The 22,327-nt window shown below is 39.4% G+C and overlaps 1 protein-coding gene across 1 annotated transcript in view; it reads left to right on the top strand.

Annotated features, from left to right (window-relative positions):
- The first annotated feature begins 1,231 nt into the window (after nucleotides 1–1,231).
- LOC137289521 (uncharacterized) overlaps nucleotides 1,232–22,327 on the top strand; it is an 82,622-nt gene continuing 61,526 nt past the window's right edge. Inside the window, exons 1-2 of the mRNA XM_067820865.1 lie at nucleotides 1,232–1,289; nucleotides 1,454–1,738. Of these exons, the coding sequence (XP_067676966.1) occupies nucleotides 1,232–1,289; nucleotides 1,454–1,738 (343 nt within the window). The remainder of the gene's footprint in view (nucleotides 1,290–1,453; nucleotides 1,739–22,327) is intronic.

Raw genomic sequence — 22,327 nt, 5'->3', positions numbered from 1 at the left:
GGGTTTTAGTTTCTTATATTCTTTCATTCCACAATGTCGTTCTTACTTGTTCCCGTCACGATATGGCTGCAATATTGCCGATGTGACGATAAAATTTAACTCACTCACTCACTCCTTGATATATGATCACATGGTAGAAAGTTTACTATGTAGTGTTAGGTGGTCTTTGTTATTAGTTATAAATACCCCCCGACAGACCCTTGTTTCGATTATGTTAGATTCTTGCCTTCACCATCCTTACTTAAGGCATTCCTTCTGGACTCCTGAATTATTTTTCTGCAATAGGACAGTTAATCAGATTTCCTGTACCTATGTCTATGCCCATTACAGTACTTGAATATGTTTTCCTCTTATAATGTTTTCAGTGCTCTTAAATATCATTGTTGGTCTGCCAATAAACCGAATTGTATTTACCGGGAAGGCTGTCCACACGTCCGAACTGTGAATGTATATATTCATATAACACTGGAAACCACATGAATTGGAAAGATATATGTATCCAAAATGTATACAGATCCCATCAACTGTTTGAGCATAAATTCACCCTCGAACTAACGGGATGCACTTTCGGAATGCTGTCTTGCAGCAATTGTTACTCCTTGCGCATGCGACAACCTTAGTTGGCTGTATTCCAGCTAAGGGTTAGCAAACTGTGCACTTTAGCCCAAGGTGCTCCATGTCTCTTCAAGTAGCCTGAGGAAAGTTCCGTATGTGCCGTTTGTACAACGTGGATTTGCTTGGCACAACGTACTTCATGTACACGGTCATATCTCCATTCTTTATGGATTGCGATAATCTGTGTATGATATTGGCGACGATCCATTGCACTTTTGTTACATTTTTGGGCGGGTGCACTAAACAATAATGCTGAGCAAATTTTAGCGATTGTCTGTTTGGGTTTACACGTTTGTAGAGTGTTGGTGACATTCTTTAGCACAGTAACGTTTGTAATTTTGTGGTAACGTCCAATATTTAATGGATACATTTCTTTGAGTGTCATTTACAAATAATTCTCATAAGACGAACTATATCACAAAGAATACACAGATCCGGAGAAAAATTATGCTCCGTCATCGGGCTCTTGTTCATTATCAGGTAATGAAGGAGTACCCCAAAACCTTTTTAGATGCTGACATCTTTTTTAGACTACGGCATCATCTACAACAGGTCTATATGTTACGTATTTAATAGTTCATTAGACTACTTTGTGTGTCAATTTTCCATTCCTAGGATGACAACCAACACAGCAGTGCCCAAGACCTTCCTGTTGCTGACACAATCACTTTACGGTCAGTTCAGTACATTTGGGGAAATCATTTCAGTAAATGACATTTTAACGAGTCCCTTTAAATGAAAATCGATGCAAATGTTATTTTGTATTTACGATACTTGAGTAATACAAAAGGGCTTGACAAACAATCACTAATCCACACTTTTGAAATATTCTCCACAGTATCTGCGTTACTCACCTGCTCACATTCCAACTATCTCGGGTCTTTTGGACAGCTGATATGTGGAGGGGAAGGTCGTGCACACACGTATACTAATCCCAATGGAGATGTCGCTGCTGAATGTGGATTGAAAGATAGATCATGCGACACTCAGGACGTATCAGCGTCTGTCATCAATAACACTCTCTCAGCCCTCAATATATCTCGTGTAGAAACAGCAGATGCTGGCGAATGGTCATGTACTGCTGGAACTGATGGTGGCGGCAAGTGTATTCTTACAGTTGTCAGTAAGTATATTGTTACGAGTGTGTATTTTTTGTATATTTTGTTATTAATTAGGTAATAATTATGATGGGTCACATTTTACATAATAGATAATCCGCATTTTTAGAATTCTCGCAGCAGGCTTGTCCGGTAATTATCTGCCCTTGATTTCCTGTTTGTTTACTTCCGGGAGATTGTTTCGAGGGCATTCTACGGCGTTGGCGATGGCCGTAGATGTCCGAACGTTAAGGTAATGACTGAATATATATAAGAAGGCTGGTTGCCGTTTTGCAACACGGACATTCACTGGAGTTTCAGATTTTGAAAAATGTGTTGAATCATTACATTGATGAGGGAGTTTTTGAAGATGATGTTTTGAAAATGGTGCCAGGGGAAGGTTGAAAAATCAACTGAAAATAAAGAAACTTGAAATTCAATTACAAATTCAAAAACAAGAAAATAGAAAACAAGAAGAACTGAAAAAGATGGAAATGAAAACGTTTGAGATGGAGAAGGACACGGAAAGAGAAAGGGAAGGGAAAGGGACAGAGACACAAAGGAATTAGAATTGAAGGAATTGCAAATCGACAAAGGAATTGCAAATCAACAAAGAAACTGCTCTGAAAAAAACTTGAAAACCCTTCTCAACCCAGAGATTCTTCATCATTTGACATTGCAAGGCGTACTAGGCTTGTACCACATTTTAATGAGAACGAGGTAGACAAGTATTTTCTACATTTTGAGAAAGTTGCTGAAAATTTCCAGTGGCCTAGGGAGTAATGGACTATGTTATTGCAAACTGTTTTGAAGGGTAAAGCTCAGTATGCTTATTCAGCTTTGTCAATACAGCAAAGCTCAGATTTTGATCTTGTGAAGAGTACACTTTTGAAAGCTTAAGAGTTAGTACCTGAGGCTTATCGTCAGAAATTCAGAAGTGCTCACAAAAGGGATTTTCTATTCTATTTTCAATTCTACCTATTTTGATGGTTTGAGACAGTTAGTGCTGATGGAAGATTCCAAGCACAGTGTTCACGCTGACCTTAAGCCTTATTTGGATGAACAAAAGATTGATGACTTACATAAGGCAGCAATGTTGGCAGATAATTATTGTTTGACTCACAAGAGTTCTTTTAAGTTCTTGTAAGTAATACTAAGTTTTCTGGCCCAAAGGGCTTAAGACTTCAGGACATGCAGGTTACAGTGGTGGTAGAACAGGTTCAAATTCTAGTGGCAAGCAGTCACATACTTTTCAGTCTAAGCCTAAGACTACCAGTGGTTCTGATCCTGTTTGTGCGTATTGTAAGAAGCCAGGTTATTTGATGTCTGCATGTTACAAACTCCAGTTTAGAAATCAGGCTACAGGTTCCCCAAATGCTTTTGTGTCCATCGCACCTACGACTTTCTTTCCAGGTGGTTATGAGGAGAGTTTTGTCTGTGAGAGTATGTCTCCAGATTATGTAGTTCGGAAGGTGTTTTTGCATTTTGTGTATAAAGGTTCTGTGTCACTTATGGGAGATAATTCTACCATTTAGCCCATTATTATCTTGAGGGATACTGGAGCTCTTCAATCTCTGATTTTGAGGGATATTTTGCCTTTTTCTGATGAGTCTTCAGCTAGCTCGGATGTTTTGCTTCAGGGTATAGGTAGCATTTCTTCTGCTCCTCTCCATTTTGTGAATTTGACCTCAGAATTGATTTCAGCTGAGGTGAAAGTTGGTGTTCTTGACTCTCTCCCAGTTCCGGGTGTTGATTTGTTGAGCGGTAATGATCTTATGGGGTCAAAAGTTGGCGCTGATCCAATTGTCACTGTTTTGCCAGAGAGTTCAGTTAGTATTGAAAAGTTGGAGGATGAAATCTCAGGTTTCTTTCCTTGTGCAGTGACTCGTTCAATGTCGAAAGGCATTTCTTCTAAGACTTCTTTGGAGAATGATACCATTTATGATTTGTCAGGTACATTCATGGATCATTCCTTGTGTGAGGTGGAGACAGATGACTTCAAAGAGTAGTAGCTCGTCAGGACTTCTTGATAAGTCAGATAGTTTGTCAGGTGGTGAACACATTCTTTCCAGAGAGCAGTTTATTAGTGCTCAGCGTGAGGATGTTGAGGTGCAGACGTTGGCTGAGAAGGCTGTTTCTTTTGAGGAGGTTAGCAAGGTTCCAGTTTGTTACTACTACAAGGATGGTGTTCTGCGGAGGATGAATAGATTGTGCCATCAAATTGTGATACCAAAATTATTTCGAAAACACGTACTTTCATTATCACATGAAAGTGGCAGGTCATTTGAGTGTAAACAAAACTTGTGAGAAAAGTTTGGCACATTTCTTTTGGAGAAGTTGGAGACACGATGTGGCTGAATTTTGTAAGACCTGTCATGCATGCCAAAGTGTTGGAAAAAAACATCAGAAAATTCCTTCCGCTCCCTTAAAACCCATACCGGCTTTTGAGGAACCTTTCCGTAGAGTTATTATTGATTGTGTTGGGTTCAGTACCTAAGACTAAATCTGGTAATCAGTATTTACTCACAATCATGTGTGCCTCTACCAGATTTCCTGAAGCAATTCCGCTTCGTAGGATTCTGCGAAACGTTCTTTTCCTGAAGAGGGAGAGTGTTACGAGTGTGTATTTTCTGTATATTTTGTTATTAATTAGGTAATAGTTATGATGGGTCACATTTCGTATAAAAGATGATCCGCATTTTTAGGATTCTCGCAGCAGGCTTGTCCTTGACTTCCTGTTAGTTTACTTCCGGGAGACTTTTTTGAGGGCATTCTATGGTTTTGTCGATGGCCGTAGGTGTCCCAACTTTCAGGAAATGACTAAATATATATATATATAAAGGCTGATTGCCGTGTTGCAACACGGACATTCTCTGGATTTACATCATTGCCAACAATCCGCCAACACCTGAATCCTTGATAATGAAAGTTCACAGTCTAAATTCATGTTATATATGTTTGCCTAGAGTCTGATGCCAGAAGGCGGTGGCTCATGGGCCAATCTGGAGATACTGACCTCTAAATTCTGAGCTTCTTAAGGGGAATGGCATGGGCTAAAAAGACATCTTAGCTAAATACGTCTGTATCTCTGGAGTTTAACATCCCTGTAGCTCTGATCGTGCAGTTTGTTTTCCACTGTAGGATCGTCCTTGTTGACACTCGATGGTGAGTGGAAAGAAAAGAAAAATATACGTAGACATCTTTCAACATCATCTGATGATGAAGTGTCTTCCGCAGAAGTGGATACTTGGCCATGAGTCTTGGTCTTTGAAGCAACAGATGGAAGTCCATTGAAACTGAATCCCTTTGCCATTTCTAAGGGCATCAAAGGTGTCTGTAATGAGGTGACAAACGTAACAAGGCTTCGTTCTGGTTCACTCCTTATTGAATGTGCCCGAAGGTGACAGTCTATCAACCTGTTAGGATTAAAACAATTCGCTAACACTCCAGTTGTTGTCTCTACACACAGATCATTGAATACTTGCAAAGGCATTGTCCAACACAGATCTCGTTGTCTGGATTATATGTCGGAGGAAAACATTGTTACAGAACTGAAACATCAAGGAGTGACGTCTGTACAGCGTTTTACGAGAGAAAAAAATGACTAACACAAATACCTACTTGTTTACGTTTGGACCGTCTACTATACCAAAAGCCGTTAAAGCAGGTTATGTCAACATCTACAGCATTTACAAGTACCGTCTACCCCATCTACGTCTGTAACGGATCATAATCCATTTGAACCTCTCGATATGGAGGTTACTCCTTCACAACCAGTACATGGGAGAAGTCGTACTCGATCCCCTGTTGAGCCGCCATTAATAGTACTACCAATTTAATACAATGGAATTGCAGGGGTCTTGGGAACAATTTTAACGATCTACAGTTATTATCTCAAGATTTTAAACCATCAGCTTTTAGTCTACAAGAGACATACCTGAGAAGTACTGATAGCTGAATCGCGTCAGTTCAATTCATATCATTCATTCTCACCCCCAGGAGATAACGCCACTGAAGGTGCCTCTGTTCTGGTGAGGCAGGGTGTTATTCATAGCCCTGTTCGTCTTAAAACCAATCTTCAGGCTGTTGCTGTCCGTCTTACTTTACAGATAACCTTTACACTTTGTTCTTTTATATTTCTCCTTCTTCGGTTATTCAGCAGTCCGATCTTCAGTATCTATTTGATCAGCTCCCAAAGTGCTGTCTCATCATGGGTGATCTTAATGGCCATAACCCTCTGTGGGGAAAGTCTGCAACTAACCATAAAGGTAAACTCCTTGAGGATTTCATTTCAAATAATAACTTATGAATATGTATTGATGGATCAGCCACATACTTGCATCTTGGTACAGGAACATAATCTGCACTTGATCTGTCACTAACAGAACCAGATATTTATAACGAATTCGAATGGTCAGTCCACGATGACCTGGGTGGAAGTGACCATTTTCCCACAATACTTTCTGCTATAAACCCTAATGATGATCCTCCCCCAAGAAGGCGGAATTTTAGAAGGGCCAACTGGACTTTTTTTCGGACTCTTTGTTCCGACCAATTGAAATATGAATGTTTTGACATTGTTATAGATCCTATTCAGTTGTTTTCGGACTAGTTAAATGAAATAGCTTGTTATAGATCCTATTCAGTTGTTTTCGGACTAGTTAAATGAAATAGCTGATGAAACTATTCCTAAGTCCTCTGCAACACCACACATTCGAAAACCATGGTTTACTGATGATTGCAAACAGGCCAGGAAATGTAGGAAGAAGGCAGAGAAATACTTTCGCCGGCATCATACAGTTCACAATTTCAATAATGTTAAAATAAATAGTGCCAAGGCTCGACGTGTTTTTAAACAGAATAAGTGTCATTCATGGCGAAACTGTGTTTTCCAAATAAATTTTCGTACACCTATTTCAAAGGGGTGGAACATGATTCAAAGAATAAAAGGCAAAGGTTCCAAACCTACTTTTCATCATCTGAAAGATGGTGACAGTTTATTGACAGATACAGTTGACATTGCCAATAAGCTTGGGGAAACTCTTGCCAAACATTCGTCTTCGTTTAATTACAGTCCAGAATTTCAAGAATATCAGAAACAAGAGGAGAATAAGAGTTTGAATTTTAACTTCATTACATGAACTCCATACTGCACTTGAGCAAGCTCAAGATACAGCAACAGGGGCTGATGAGATCCACTATCAGCTCCTGAAGCATTTGCCCGAATCATGTTTGGGAACACTGCTACATATTTTTCATTCAAAATGGACTTCAGGGAATTTCCCAACTTCCTGGCGTAATGCCATTGTAGTCCCTATTCCAAAACCTGGCCGGGACCATACTGATCCTTCAAATTACAGACCAATCTCTTTAACGAGTTGTGGCTGTAAAACCATGGAACGAATGGTCAACAATAGATTAACTTGGTATCTTGAAACCAGTAACCTTATAACAAATATTCAATGTGGTTTCAGGAAAAATTGTAGTACCCTTGATCATTTGGTACGACTAGAATCGTTTCCTAAAAATGCCATAGTAAATAAACAACATGCGGTATCAATATTCTTTGATCTTGAGAAAGCGTATGATACCACCTGGAAGCATGGCATCTTGAAGGATCTACAAGATTTTGGTTTAAGAGGTCGTTTACGTTTTTTATATCACAGTTTTTAACTGACAGGCAATTTCAAAGTCGAGTGGGTTCTACCCTGTCTGACAATTATAATCAGGATTAGGGTGTCCCACAAGGGAGTATTTTGTCTGTTTCTTTATTTAGCATTAAAATCAACAATTTATCAAAAATTTTAAATGATTCGATTGACGGATCACGTTTTGTGGATGATTTTAATATTTCTTGTCGTGGGAAAAATATGCATACTATTGAGAGGCAACTGCAGTTGTGTGTAAACAAAATTAATAAATGGTGTCTTGAGAATGGTTTCAAATTTTCTAAATCCAAAACTAATTGCATACATTTCTGCTGCAAATATAAACCACATAAAGACCCAGAACTGTTTTGAAATGGCACTCCCATCAAAGTTGTCAAGGAGGCCAAGTTCTTAGGTCTGATTTTTGACTCACATTTAACGTTTCTGCCACATATCAAATCCCTAAAAACTAAATGCCTGAAAGCACTTGATTTATTGAAAGTGTCTAATTCAAAGTGGGGAGGTGATCAAGCGACTCTCCTACATTTATATAGATCACTTGTCCGTTCGAAGCTTGACTATGGCTCCATTGTATATGGTGGAGCCTGGAAAAGCAACATAAAGCTGTCCATCATCGAGGTATCATGCTTTGTCTTGGCTCCCTTAGAACTTCTCCTGTTGACAGCCTTTACGTTGAGGCCGATGAGCTTTCTCTCAAATCAACGCCGTATAAAACTATCTTTACAGTACATTACAAAATTATCCTGCATTTGATTGTGTCTTTCGTCCCCTTCGTCCCCTTTATGAGGATCTGTATAACAAAAAGTCTTCCCTTGTTCCGTCCGTCCCGTGGAGTCAGAATTAAACCATTCATTGCTGCTGCTGGCATTGACCCGGAAAATATAGCTCCTTGTCGACTTTTTTCTTTTCCTCCTTGGCAGTTGGTTAGGCCACAAGTGGACCTAACATTAACTACGTTTATAAAATCAGAAACTAATGAATTACAATATAAACAAGAATATCATCAAGTAAAAAGTAAATATAGCAATTACAAAACCTTACAGATGGGTCCAAGGACGGTGGTGCAGTAGCTTGTGCCACTGTGATTGGATCCAGAACAATATCTTCTAGAATTCCTGATAACAGCTCTATTTTTACTGCAGAAGCAAACGCCATCTTAACAGCTCTTAAATATATTCAAAGACACCCTAAACATAAACAATATATAATCTTTTCTGACTCTCTTTCTTGCCTTCAGGCAATTAAAAACCTGTCATGTAAACATCCACTTTTAATAGAAATAATTGAATTGCATAATGATCTTGCTACTGGCCAATACGACATCGTCTTTTGTTGGTTACCAAGCCATGTAGGCATTTCTGGTAACACAATGGCCAAGGCAGCACTCAGCAAGTCTGTGACTCCACTTCTTATTCCTTACTCAGACTATAAAACTGTTATTAGATTTTATATCCGTGGTCTGATGCAGAAGAAGTTGGATACCCAGGTAGGTATAAATAAATTACATGCATTAAAACCTTATATCGGTTATACTTACTTGGGTTGTCAGTCTTGATTTGAGGTCATTATGCGATGATGTCGTATTGGCCATACGAGGTATACTTACGAATATTCATTAACAGATGAAGATCCTCCGTTTTGTATCCCTTGTGATGAAAGAATCACAATCAAGCATGTCCTGCTTGACTGTATTGAATATTCCATTAAAAGGGATAAATTTTTTAACTCACGAACTTTAATAATGTTACCTCTCATTTCATTTTTCACAGACTTAAATTTGCTAAATGAATTGTAAATAGATAAATATTTTATTCTTGGAAGTTTGAATTAGTAACTTAGAGTGTAGCAAATGTAAAGTCCCCATGGTCCCTAGTATGGTGATCTACCTTCTGTCGTTGGTGATATATAGTACGTGTTTTATATTGTGTTGTCCACATAGTAATATTAGTTTTAACTTTCCACTGTAGTGTTAAATTGTAACTGTGATATTCTAGTTTTTTTACTGTCCTTTGTTGACAGGTTTATTTATGAAATACATATTATCCATTTCCGTGTTAAATGTTCTCGTCACGATATGGCTGAAATATTGCCGATGTGACGTTAAATATTAACTCACTCACTCGCTGTCAGACCGATCGCTGTGTTTACATTCTGCACATATTTGATTCTCTCTCGCAGTAAGACTTTGGCGAGTTTACTATATTGCATCTTGTGACCCATTACCTTAGATTTTGTCTCACTTGCACTGTAATTGAGATCAGTGTTGTGAAATTGACTTGTGACTTAGTATACCTTGCTCTCTTTGTTTATTAGTAATACAGAATTTGAATGTTCATGACTTGTCTTTTTCTGATTTGCTGGTTCCCAGTGGATTTCATACATTGTTTGTCACGGCAAATTCTTAATCGTAACAATATTTCAATTTCACATTTCCGACTGTTCAGAAAGAAGTGGTATACGTTCAAATGATGCCAACGGTTTTTATGGATCATGAATGTTTGCACCTGACATCCGCTGAATCAGAGCTGTGTGTTATGAGGCCAGGCACGTTATTATTAACACACAGTCATTCTCCTGTTGATCAATGTTAGCACTGTGTCAATTTATGAAATATTCTGTATTGGATTATTTATTGCGTTTGGTTACCAGAAAGGTTATGTGGAATTGGATATTTAGGTAACCCGTAAAATAACATTCAGTTTGCGGTTTCAAGGTCAGTATGATCATTTTGACACTTTCTGCGTAATTCCAAGCTATTGTAAATTCATACCCTTCCAAGACGAGTTAATATTAAAGATTGTTTCGATCGGTAGTGTCTCATTGTTGTATTATCCCCCATCAATAATGTAGCACGATCTGTTGTGATGCACAACAATTACATTGTGTGATGTATTACGTACGTCCCATTGTAGCCAATTCACCAGTGGCGCATACGCGCAGGAACTGAATTGTTCTATACTTGTCGAATCAATGCTTGTATTTCCTCTTTTATCTCATGATGGCTCTTGGTGCAGTGGTGTGGCGCAATAACCATACGGTCATGTTTCCCCTTGTTAAAGAAGCAAATGGTAAGATAGCAAATGACAATTTGACAACACGACAGCTTTCAAAAAAATAACATTGTCATGATTTCTTAAACCTAACTTGTATCCTATATAGTCTAAAAGGAGCAGGTCATCACATAAATTTATTCCTGCGATTGTTTGGTATACATTTTCCCTGAATTCGAAATGAATGAAAATTCTAACCGATATGCTCCCTCTTGCACCGGCGCTGAGTGGAATGAACGAGAACATTCCTCGTAGGCCTCTCTTGTCCATGCACGAGTGTTCCTCAGGCTGCCCTCCTTATAGGACTAGTCCCTAGTCCCAAGCTGATCATGCAGCATGCTCCCTTATCTACCCACGTGAGTACCTCAGAGTGATCAGTCTTCTTGTCGCACCACTGTGTTGACGAAATGAACTCAACTGCATGAACGTTAGGGTTTAAAACATACATGCACATGGTAAGTTCTCGGCAACATACATTCTTGTCTTAGAAGACAATCAACAGCACTGATTCGTTAAACTAGACGTACTCGATACTATCCGAATATGTCTTGATTGATGACGCTACTTGTGTAAATCACTGATCTATCTGTCCTAAACTAGAATTTAATTTTTTTTAAACACAAATGTTGTTGTCTGTGGCGTTCAAGACACAAACGAAGGTTGTAGCAAGGGTTTTGCTGAGCCCATGTGTAAATACTTCGGTGCATGCACAGTTCATATACTTCTGTGAGATATATCAATGAAAGATTTAATTTGTTTACTCTACTTTCATTTATTAAAGCGAGGGTATCATTCTAAAGTTGGTAACGCGTGGTCTACTACTCCGAGGTCGGTCGCCGGTCGATCCCAGCTGATTGTAGCGCCTCCATAAACGGGAAATGGTTGTATGATGAACGTTAAAGTTCCTTGCCATAGATGACTGTGATCCGCCAGTTTCTAGATGTCCGATAGCGATGTTCCTGTCAGCTGCACTTAATCTTGGCATTTTCAATTCGTCGCTGAATGTCGTTGCACGCTAACTGAAAAGTGTTCACTGCCTTCCTTATATATCCTACATTCTGGTGCATAAATACAGCACTTTTCACGTGCTTAGCGCAAAAGGTTTAATTTGCACGTGCACATCTCATGAATCATATTCATTTCAAACATCACTATTTCGTGAAAAGATGTGTGTAAGCGATTTTTCATGGACATTACCTAGGTTTGATTTAACAATACAATACAGTGAATTTGAAGTACTATTATCACCTGTGCGTTTCTTTTTTGACAGAGTATATTTTCTTGTCTCAACAGACGACCAACCGAACCGATTCGTTAAACCTCCTCGTGGTGGGTGCTGGGTAACGCCAAGAGCTCGCCAACACCCCCGTCGTGGATCCGGGGGGGGGGGGGGGGGGGATATTTGGTCCACCAACCCGTTCGCCGTGGGTTGCGGCCCTGTGTCGGCGGAGGAGGGGATCCTGGTGGTTGAGGGCAATAGAGGCCTGCAATCGTGTTCCTGTTGCTCAATACACCACTTTGGCCCTGACTTCGCCTAGACGGGTGGTCGAATGGGCCCGGTTCGACCAATCGGCTGGTCATGCCAAGCCCTATGCATGGAGTATTGTTATATTTTTCAATGCACAAATATCATTTAGAATTGTTATAACTTTGGACTTGGCTATATTATCTGAAACATTTTTTATTCTGACATATGTTGTTCTGAAATTTTCCTAGAGTCCTATGCCAGAAGGCGGTGGCTCATGGGCCAATCTGGTGGAACTATTAATCTTTTATTTTTTCTGCTGGAGTATATCATCCGGGTATCCTTGGTGCTGCAAGCTGGAGATTCGCTTGTTTTTAGCATTGTCCTTGTGATACTCCGTGGTGGGTGGGGATCTCGGATGATGAAGTCTCAACCCTTAATATGGCTTATGAAATCCCCACAAAAAAAACCAAAACAAACGTCCTCTTGAAAATGATGTTGATGATAATGACCTTCGACCGTCCAGATCAATTGAGTTTTGGCCACGCTTTCTTGTGATCGAATCTGCTGATAAAACGCCTCTAAAATTGAACCCGTTCGCAGTTACCAAAGGTATTCAAGGTATTGCCGGGGAGGTTAAGAACATTAAACGTTTACGTTCAGGTGAACTGCAGGTTGAGTGTGGGAAACGGCAGCAGTCAGTCAATTTGATGAGCATACAATCGTTTGTTGGAATTCCGGTCACTGTATCTGCTCATAAGACGTTAAACACGAGCAAAGGGATCATCAGAGACCGTGAACGGTTGTTTTCTGACATGACAGAACTTGATATCATGATTGAATGAAAGATCAAGGTGTGCTCGACGTCAAACCCTTTTCAGTCCGTAAAAACAATGAAAGTGTTCGAACCAATACTTATCTGTTCTCCTTTTCATCTCCGACAGCTCCAAAATCATTGAAGGCTGGTTACTGCAACATCAAGGTTGACGTGTACATTCCGAACCCGCTCAGATGTTTTAAATGTCAGAAGTACGGCCATGGTGTAAATACTTGTACATTGTCCGTTGTGTGTGCCCACTGTGACGAGAAGACACTCTCAACAGAAGATTGTACCAGTGATTTTAAAAAATGCACCAACTGCTCAGGCGACCATTCCTCAGTTTCGAAACAATGTCCTGTTTGGAAAGAGTGAGTGAGTGAGTTATCATTTAACGTCACGTCGGCAATATTGCAGCCATATTGTGACGAGAACATACGTCACATAAAAAGGAATATATAGGCATATTATGAAGAACCTGTCGACGAAGGACAGTAAAACCACTAGACTATCACAGTTGGTATTTAAAACTAGCGTAGAAACCTAAAAGCTACTATTATCACCATTTGGACAGTACAATATAAAAACAGGCCATAGATCGCCAACAACCGAAGGTAGATCACCATACTAGGGACCATGGGGACTTACAGTACCTCAGCTACCTGCATGGTTCCTAGTTGGATTTACACCATCCCCTCAGCTGCTGGCGACTGTATGCAAGATTAGCCACAATTTAAAATTACACATATTCTACGACTAAAAATGTGAAAGATTAAATCTGACTTCAACTGTTTGGGACTTACGTACCCTCTCAGGAGGATAATTATTTTACGGTACTTCAACCCCCTTCGAGGATACAGCCACTAACAATCTTAGTTGCTAATTCAACTTCCAATCATAAAATATTTATCTATTTACAAGTCATTTAACAGGTCTATTTCCTTTAAAAATGCAATGATTAAATGATAACTAACATTACTAAAAAGATCCTTCATAGTTCTTGATTTAAAAAAATTATCCCTTGTGATGGAATATTCAGCACAGTCAAGCAAGACATGCTTGACTGTGATTCTTTCATCACAAGGGATACAAAACGGAGGATCTTCACCTTTAAACAAATATTCATGTGTGTATCGTGTGTGGCCAATACGACATCGTCGCATGATAACCTCCTCAAATCTGGACTGACAACCCAAGTAGGTGTAACCAATGTACGGTTTTATTTCATGTAATTTGTTGATACCTACTTGAGTGTCCCACCTCTTCTGCATCAGATCACGGATGTAAGACCTAATGATAGCTTTATAGTCAGTGTATGGAATAGGAAGTGGCGTCACAGATTTGTTGAGTGCTGCTTTAGCAGCAAGGTCGGCCATTGTATTACCAGAAATGCCAACGTGGCTGGGTAACCAACAAAAAACGATGTCGTATTGGCCAGTAGCAAGATTATTATACAATTCAATAATATCAATTAAAAGTGGATGTTTACAAGAAATATTTTTAATAGCCTGAAGGCAAAAAAGAGAGTCGGAATTGATTATATACTGTTTATGTTTAGGGTGTCTTTGAATATATTTAAGAGCTGTCAATATGGCGTTAGCTTCTGCTGTAAAAATAGAACTATTATCTGGTAATCTAGAAGATATTGTTCTGGATCCAATGACAGTGGCACAAGCCACTGCGCCACCGTCCTTGGACCCATCTGTAAATAAGGATTTATAATTGCTGTATCTATGTTTCAATTGATTAAATTCTTGTTTATATTGTAATGCATTTGTTTCTGATTTTTTAAATGTAGTTAATGTTAGGTCGACTTGTGGCCTAACCAATTGCCAAGGAGGAGAAGAAAGAAGACGGGAGGGAGCTATATGATCCAGCTCAATGCCGGCAGCAGAAATAAGTGGTTGTATTCTTAAACCAAGAGGCGGAACAAGTGAAGATTTCTTATTGTATAAATCCTCATAGAGAGGATTGAAGACACAGTCATATGCAGGGTTTGACTCATGGGAACATAGTTTTGTGATATACTGTAAAGCTAATTTTATACGTCGCTGCTCAAGAGATGGCTCATCAGCCTCAACATAAAGGCTGTCAACAGGTGAAGTTCTGAAAGATCCAAGACAAAGTCTTAGACCTTGGTGGTGGACAGAATCTAAAAGTTTTAGGTTGCTTTTGCAGGCTCCGCCATAAACGATGGAGCCATAATCAAGTTTAGACCGTATCAATGATCTATATAAGTGAAGGAGGGTAGTCTGATCCCCTCCCCACTTTGAGTTTGAAACAACCTTTAACAAATCCAGTGCTTTCAGGCATTTAGCTTTAAGAGATTTAATATGTGGCAAGAAGGTTAAGTGAGAATCAAATATTAGACCCAGGAATTTTGCCTCCTTTACGACTTTGATAGGAGTGCCATTTAAATATAGTTCAGGGTCCTTATGCGGTTTATATTTCCTACAAAAGTGTACACAATTAGTTTTCGACTTTGAGAATTTAAAACCATTCTCAAGACACCATTTATTTATTTTATTTAAGCACAATTGCAGTTGTCGTTCAATAGTATGCATATTTTTACCACGACACGAAATATTAAAATCATCCACAAAAAGTGATCCATCAATCGAATCATTTAAAACCTTGGATAAACTGTTGATTTTAATACTAAATAAAGTGACGGACAAAATACTGCCTTGTGGGACACCCTGATCCTGATTGTAATGATCAGACAGGGTAGAACCCACTCGGACTTGAAATTGCCTGTCTTTTAAAAACTCTGATATAAAAAGAGGCAAACGGCCTCTCAAACCAAACTCATGTAAATCCTTCAAAATGCCATGCTTCCAGGTTGTATCATAAGCTTTCTCAAGATCAAAGAAAATTGATACAGCATGTTGTTTATTGACCATAGCATTTTTAACGAAGGATTCCAAACGGACCAAATGATCAATGGTACTACGATTTTTCCTGAAACCACATTGAATATTTGTTATTAGGTTATTGGTTTCAAGATACCAAACCAATCTGTTATTCACCATACGCTCCATGGTTTTGCAGACACAGCTAGTAAGCGATATCGGTCTGTAATTTGATGGATCTGTATGATCTTTACCAGGTTTTGGTATTGGAACTACAATAGCATTACGCCATGAAGGAGGAAATTCTCCAGACGTCCATATTTTGTCAAATATATCTAAAAGTGTCAATAGGCATGGTTCCGGTAAGTGTTTCAGTAGCTGGTAATGGATATTATCATCACCCGCTGCTGTGTTGTGAGCTTGCTCAAGAGCTGTATGTAGCTCATTTAAGGAAAACACTTCATTGTAATCTTCACCATTATTTGATTCAAAATTAAGGTTTTTCTTTTCCTGTAACTTCTGGTATCTCTGAAATTCAGGAACATAATTTTCTGATGAAGAATTTTTGGCAAGCGTTTTGCCAAGTTTATTGGCAATTTGAGATGTGTCAGTAATCAACCTATCACCATCTTTAAGATGGTGAACAGCAGATTTCGAACCTTTGCCTTTTATTCTCTGAACCATGTTCCATACCTTGGACACTGGTGTGCGTGAATTAATCCTGGAGACATAGTTCCTCCAGGACTGCCGTTTGTTTTGTTTGAACGTACGACGTGCCTTCGCATTTAGTACTTTAAACTTATTTAAGTTATGGACAGTTGGATGATTTCGAAAATAATTCTCTGCTCTTTTCCTCGCCTTTCTGGCCTGTTTACAGTCTGTGTTAAACCACGGCTTCCGTACATGTGGATTTGTAGAGGATTGTGGTATGCATACTGCAGCTATCTCATTTAAAACGTCAGAAAAACGCTGAATTTTATCACGTATTTGACTGAAACATGAAGGTTGGAGTTTAGATGAGCACAATGTTTTAAATAAGGACCAATCTGCCTTAGAAAAATTCCATCTTGTGTAAGATGGAGCTTCAGATGGGGAAATTTCTGATAAAATAGTTGGAAAGTGGTCACTTCCACAGAGGTCATTGTGGACTGTCCAATCAAATTCATGAAGTAGATTAGAGTCTGCAAGAGACAAATCTAGAGAAGAGTAGGTGCCTGTTGCAGGATGCAGATATGTATTTGAGTCATCATTGTATATACAGAGTTCATTATTGGATATAAAATCTTCCAGTATTTTACCTTTACTGTTTGTATTTGTACCACGCCAGAGTGGGTTGTGGCCATTCAAATCACCCATTATAAGGCACGGTTTCGGAAGTTGATCATAGAGAGATTGTAGATCAGATAGTTGGAGTGCTGAAGAAGGCGGAATATACAAAGAGCATAATGTAAGTGCAACGTGAAGAGTAAGTCGCACTGCAACGGCTTGGAGATTCGTTGTAAGAGTTACAGGGCTATGAATAACGTCTTGTTTGACAAGTATTGACGATCCCCCAGAGGCTCTGTCACCCGGAGGTGAAAAATAATGATACGCATCATATTGACGTAACTTAAAAAGATCTGTTTCTTTCAGATGCGTTTCCTGCAGACATATTGCTCGTGGTGCAAAATCTTGGACCAATAACTGCAATTCATTAAAATTGGTTCTTACCCCTCTACAATTCCACTGCACTATATTTGGTGAATGATTCATCACTTTGGTGCATTTATTGGTGATCTACCACGCCTTGATCTAGAAGGCGATAAACTCCCTGTCCGGTGATGGATAAGTTCAGACGTATCCATATCTTCGAGGGACCCAAACTTATTAAAAAGCTGAATCTCATCTTTTGAACCCTTAGCGACTCTATCGCTTTGGTTGATTCTGGTAAGTTTTTGGTTTCCTTTCACAGTTTGTGCGACTTGATGTCCAGGTACAGCTTTTGACTGACACGAATCTGATTTGGATTTGGAATGAACATTTCGACCAGAGGACTTTCTATCATCTAGCTGAGTCTTTGGACTTGCGGAGTCCTGTGACAAAGGCATAGGCTGAGGCTGAGATGGCGTCATGGCTGCAGTCTGAGTAGCAGAGTCTCCTCGTGGTAATGATTCTTGACTTGTGATGGGTTCAGGAGAATTAGATTTTATCCATGTCAGCTCTGTCTGACATTCAACTGAGAGTGTAGTCGTGGGTGGTCTTTTACTAACAGAAGCGTAAGAGTCATTTGGGTAAACAGAGGGAACAAGCTTCTTAGCTTCAGCATAGCTGATATTTTGAGAATGTTTTATTTTATTGACTTCCATTTCCCTCTTCCATATCGGACAATCTTTTGATGAGGAGGAATGCTTTCCTGAACAGTTGACACATTTTTTAAAGTTATTTGTACAGTCTTCTGTAACATGAGATTGCTCCCCACAATGAGCACAAGTAATACGGTTGGAGCAAGAATTTATCCCATGACCAAATTTCTGGCATTTAAAGCACCTCAGTGGATTTGGTATATACACCTCAACTGGAAGATTGCAATACCCAGCTTTGATTGACTTTGGTGCCGTTGGAGAGACAAATGACAATAAATATGTGTTTGTGAGAACTATTTCAGAATTGTGACGCCTCGTAAAACGTTTCACGTGCGTGACACCTTGATCTTTCAGTTCAACCATGATGTCAAGCTCCGTCATGTCCTCTAAAAGATGATCTCGATCCCTGACAATGCCTTTACTTGAATTCAGTGTACGATGGATTGACACTAAAACAGGGCATCCGGCCAACGTATCAACTGACAGCAGGTTGGTTGCTTGTTGTCGTTTACTACATTCTATGAGTAACGACCCAGATCTCTGTCTCCTGATATTTTTCACGTCTCCTGCAATACCATACACTGCTTTGGAAACAGCAAACGGATTGAGTTTAATTGGTTTTTTATCCACAGATTCTATCACTAGAATTCTCGGCCAATAGTCTACCTGTTTCAATGGTCGATAACTGTCATTTGTGCTTGGGTCATTATCAAGCTGACGTTTTTTTCTCAGGGGGGTTTCAGGTTCCATGTTAATGTATATAAGATTCATCATCCCAGCTCCCCACCCACCACCGAGTATCATAAAGACAATGCTATCTACAAGTGGATCTCCGACCTGCAGCACCAAGGATACTGGGATGATATACTCCAGCAGAAGGATTAAACAAGTAATCAGTCTACCAGATTGGCCCATGAGCCATCGCCTTCTGGCACCAGCATCTAGGCAAATTTTATCAAATTTGAAAATTCATATATCATACAATATATACTTAAAACCAATTATGTCAACATTGTGTCCAAGCCAAATAGTTATTGAGCAACGAAATATAGTGCTCAGGGCTCGGCATGACCAGCCGATTGGTTGAACCGGGCCCATTCAACCACCCGTCTAGGTGAAGTAAGGGTCAAAGGGGTGTGTTGGGCAAAGGGAGCACGATTACAGGCCCCCAGCGCCCTCAACCCCCAGACTCCCGTCCTCCACCGACACAGGGCCGCAACCCACGGCGAACGGGTTGGTGGACCAAATATGCCCCCGGGTCCACAACAGGGGTGTTGGCGAGCTCTTGGCGTTACCCAGCACCCACCACGAGGAGGTGGCTCGCCACGGGTGCCTGTTTGGAAAGAACAAATGGAAATAAATAAAATCAAATTCACTCAAAATATCTCTTTTTCTGAGGCCAAAAATATAGTAAAAAGATCTGATCTTCCAGAACGTTATGCTGCAGTAGCAAAAACAACACTGGAGTCACGCTCTAAAATAACAAAATCATCCACAGGCTGCCAAACTACCTTGACTTGGGTAAATTGCGATTCTCCACAGCTTTTGTACCCTGCTATATAATCACAGACTGAGGAATCACTCCCTAGTACCTCAAAGTCGACTTTTGATCACAAATCATCATCATCTCAGTCACATTCAAAGTCTCAATCAACATCTGCTAGTCAACAAACGGTGAAAAGTAAACCGAAGCCAAAGCCTGATGCTTCAAAACAACACAGTAGCAGAGCTCCTAAGGGGTCACAAAATAAAATTCAATTGTACAATAAATATGGGTCTCTTGAAGACATGGACGTTTCTGAAAACGTCCATTCTAGGGCACATAGCTTGTCGCCCTCCAAAAGAGTGCGGGGTAGATCCCCAATAAATCCCCCCAAAAGATAGTTTATTCCAATAATATTGTACAGTGGAACTGCAGAGGACTGAGGACAAATTTACATGAATTACGGCTATTAGTCCAAGATTTCACACCTTCAGCGATATGTCTCCAGGAGACATATCTAAAACAAAGAGATACATTTGACCTTCGTCAATTTAATGCATATCATTGTTTTTCACCTTCGGGTGATAGGGCCACTGGCTGATCATCCATTCTAGTCAAACAAAACGTTATTCAAAGCCCTGTTTCACTTAATACTAATATGCAGGCTGTTGCAGTGAGAATTACTTTACATGTAGCGTTTACGCTATGCTCTCTTTATATTTCACCATCTTCGGCTTTTGCCAAAACTGATCTTCAAGCTCTATATGATAAGCTCCCGAAGCCCTGTATTATAATGGGAGATTTAAATGGGCATAACCCACTCTGGGGTAGTGTAAATACAAACACGAGAGGTAAATTGCTGGAGGACGTTTGTTCTGACAATGACATGTATTTATAATGATGGTTCCAACACATATTTACACCCTGGTACAGGGACGTATTCTGCTCTCGACTTGTCATTGACAAATTCAGAACTATTAAATGAATTCGAATGGTCAGTCCACGAGGACCTGTGTGGAAGTGACCATTTTCCTACTATATTAAAAGCTGTAACTCCATCTGATGTTCCCCCATCATCAAGACGGAATTTTAAAAATGTTAACTGGGCATTATATGAAACACTGTGTACTGAAAAACTTAATCCCGAACGTTTTATAGACGTTCCTGATGCTATTAAATGTTTTTGTGAGGAACTGAATTCCATAGCTGATGAGTGTATACCAAATTCCTCTGTAGTTCCACACATAAGAAAACCATGGTTCAACGATGAGTGCAGACAAGCTAGGAAGGCAAGGAAAAAGGCAGAACATTATTTCCGTCGCCATCCTATGGTGCATAATTTAAATAAATTTAAAATTTTAAATGCTAATTGAGTGAGTTAACATTTAACGTCACATCGGCAATATTTCAGCCATATCGTGACGAGAACCATTCATGTCATACATAATAGAGAATGGTTAAAAAAAATCTGTCAACGAAGGACAGTAAAGTAACTAGACTATCACAGGAAAATATTTATACATCTAGCCATAATTATAAATACAGATATGCTACTATTAAAAATTGGAAAGTTGAAATTGACTGTGAATGACTGGGGACTTATGTACCCTCTCAGGAGGACAATAATTTTACGATGCTTTAACCCCCTTTGAGGATACAGCCACTAACAATACTAGTTGCTAAATTACACTACCAATCATTAAAATATATCTATCTACAACAGTTATTAATCAAAATTCAATCAGGAGGATAATTATTTTACGGTACTTCAACCCCCTTCGAGGATACAGCCACTAACAATCTTAGTTGCTAATTCAACTTCCAATCATAAAATATTTATCTATTTACAAGTCATTTAACAGGTCTATTTCCTTTAAAAAAGCAATAAGTAAATGAGAACTAACACTATTAAAAAGATCCTTGATGGTTTTGACATTGAAATATTTCTGCCTTGTGATGGAGAATACGGCATCGTCGTAATATGACCTCTTGAAATCTGGACTGACAGCCCAAGTAGGTGTAACCAATATAGGGTTTTATTTCATGTACTTTATTTATACCTACTTGGGTGTCCCACCTCTTTTGGATAAGGTCACGGATGTAAGATCTAATACTAGCTTTGTAGTCAGAATAAGGAATGAGAAGTGGTGTCACAGATTTGTTGAGTGCTGCCTTGGCGGCACGATCGGCCATTGTGTTCCCAGAAATTCCTACATGGCTGGGTAACCAACAAAAGACAATGTCGTATTGGCCAGTAGCAAGATCATTATACTATTCAATTATTTCTATTAAAAGTGGATGTTTGCAAGAAATGTTTTTAATCGCCTGAAGACGAGAAAGGGAGTCGGAATAGGTTATACATTGTTTATGTTTGGGGTGTCTTTCAATATATTTAAGAGCGGTTAATAGTGCGTTTGCTTCTGCTGTGAAAATAGAGCTGTCAGCCGGTAATCTGGAAGAGATTGTCTTAGACCCAATGACTGTGGCACAAGCCACTGCCCCACCATCCTTGGATCCATCTGTGAATAAGGCTTTATAGGTATTGTATTTACTTTTTAATTGATGGTATTCTTGTTTATATTGTGATTCATTAGTCTCTGATTTTTTAAATGTTGTCAGTGTAAGATCAACTTGTGGCCTAACCAATTGCCAAGGAAAAGAAGAAAGTAAACGGGAAGAAGCTATATTTTCTAGCTCAATGTCAGCAGCAGAAAGGAAAGGTTTCACTCTGATACCAAGAGGCGGAACAAGTGAAGACTTCCTGCTGTACAAATCCTCATACAAGGGATTAAATACACAGTTATATGCAGGGTTTGATTCGTTAGAATATGATTTTGTTACATACTGTAAAGTCAATTTGGCACGGCGTTGGGTAAGAGATGGCTCATCAGCCTCGACATAGAGGCTGTCGACAGGTGATGTTCGAAAGGAGCCAAG

The sequence above is a fragment of the Haliotis asinina genome, chromosome 1 (genome assembly GCF_037392515.1).
Source record: "Haliotis asinina isolate JCU_RB_2024 chromosome 1, JCU_Hal_asi_v2, whole genome shotgun sequence".
Taxonomy (NCBI): domain Eukaryota; kingdom Metazoa; phylum Mollusca; class Gastropoda; order Lepetellida; family Haliotidae; genus Haliotis; species Haliotis asinina.
Note: the sequence above shows the minus strand (reverse complement) of the source record. Positions and strands in the feature narration are given on the sequence as shown.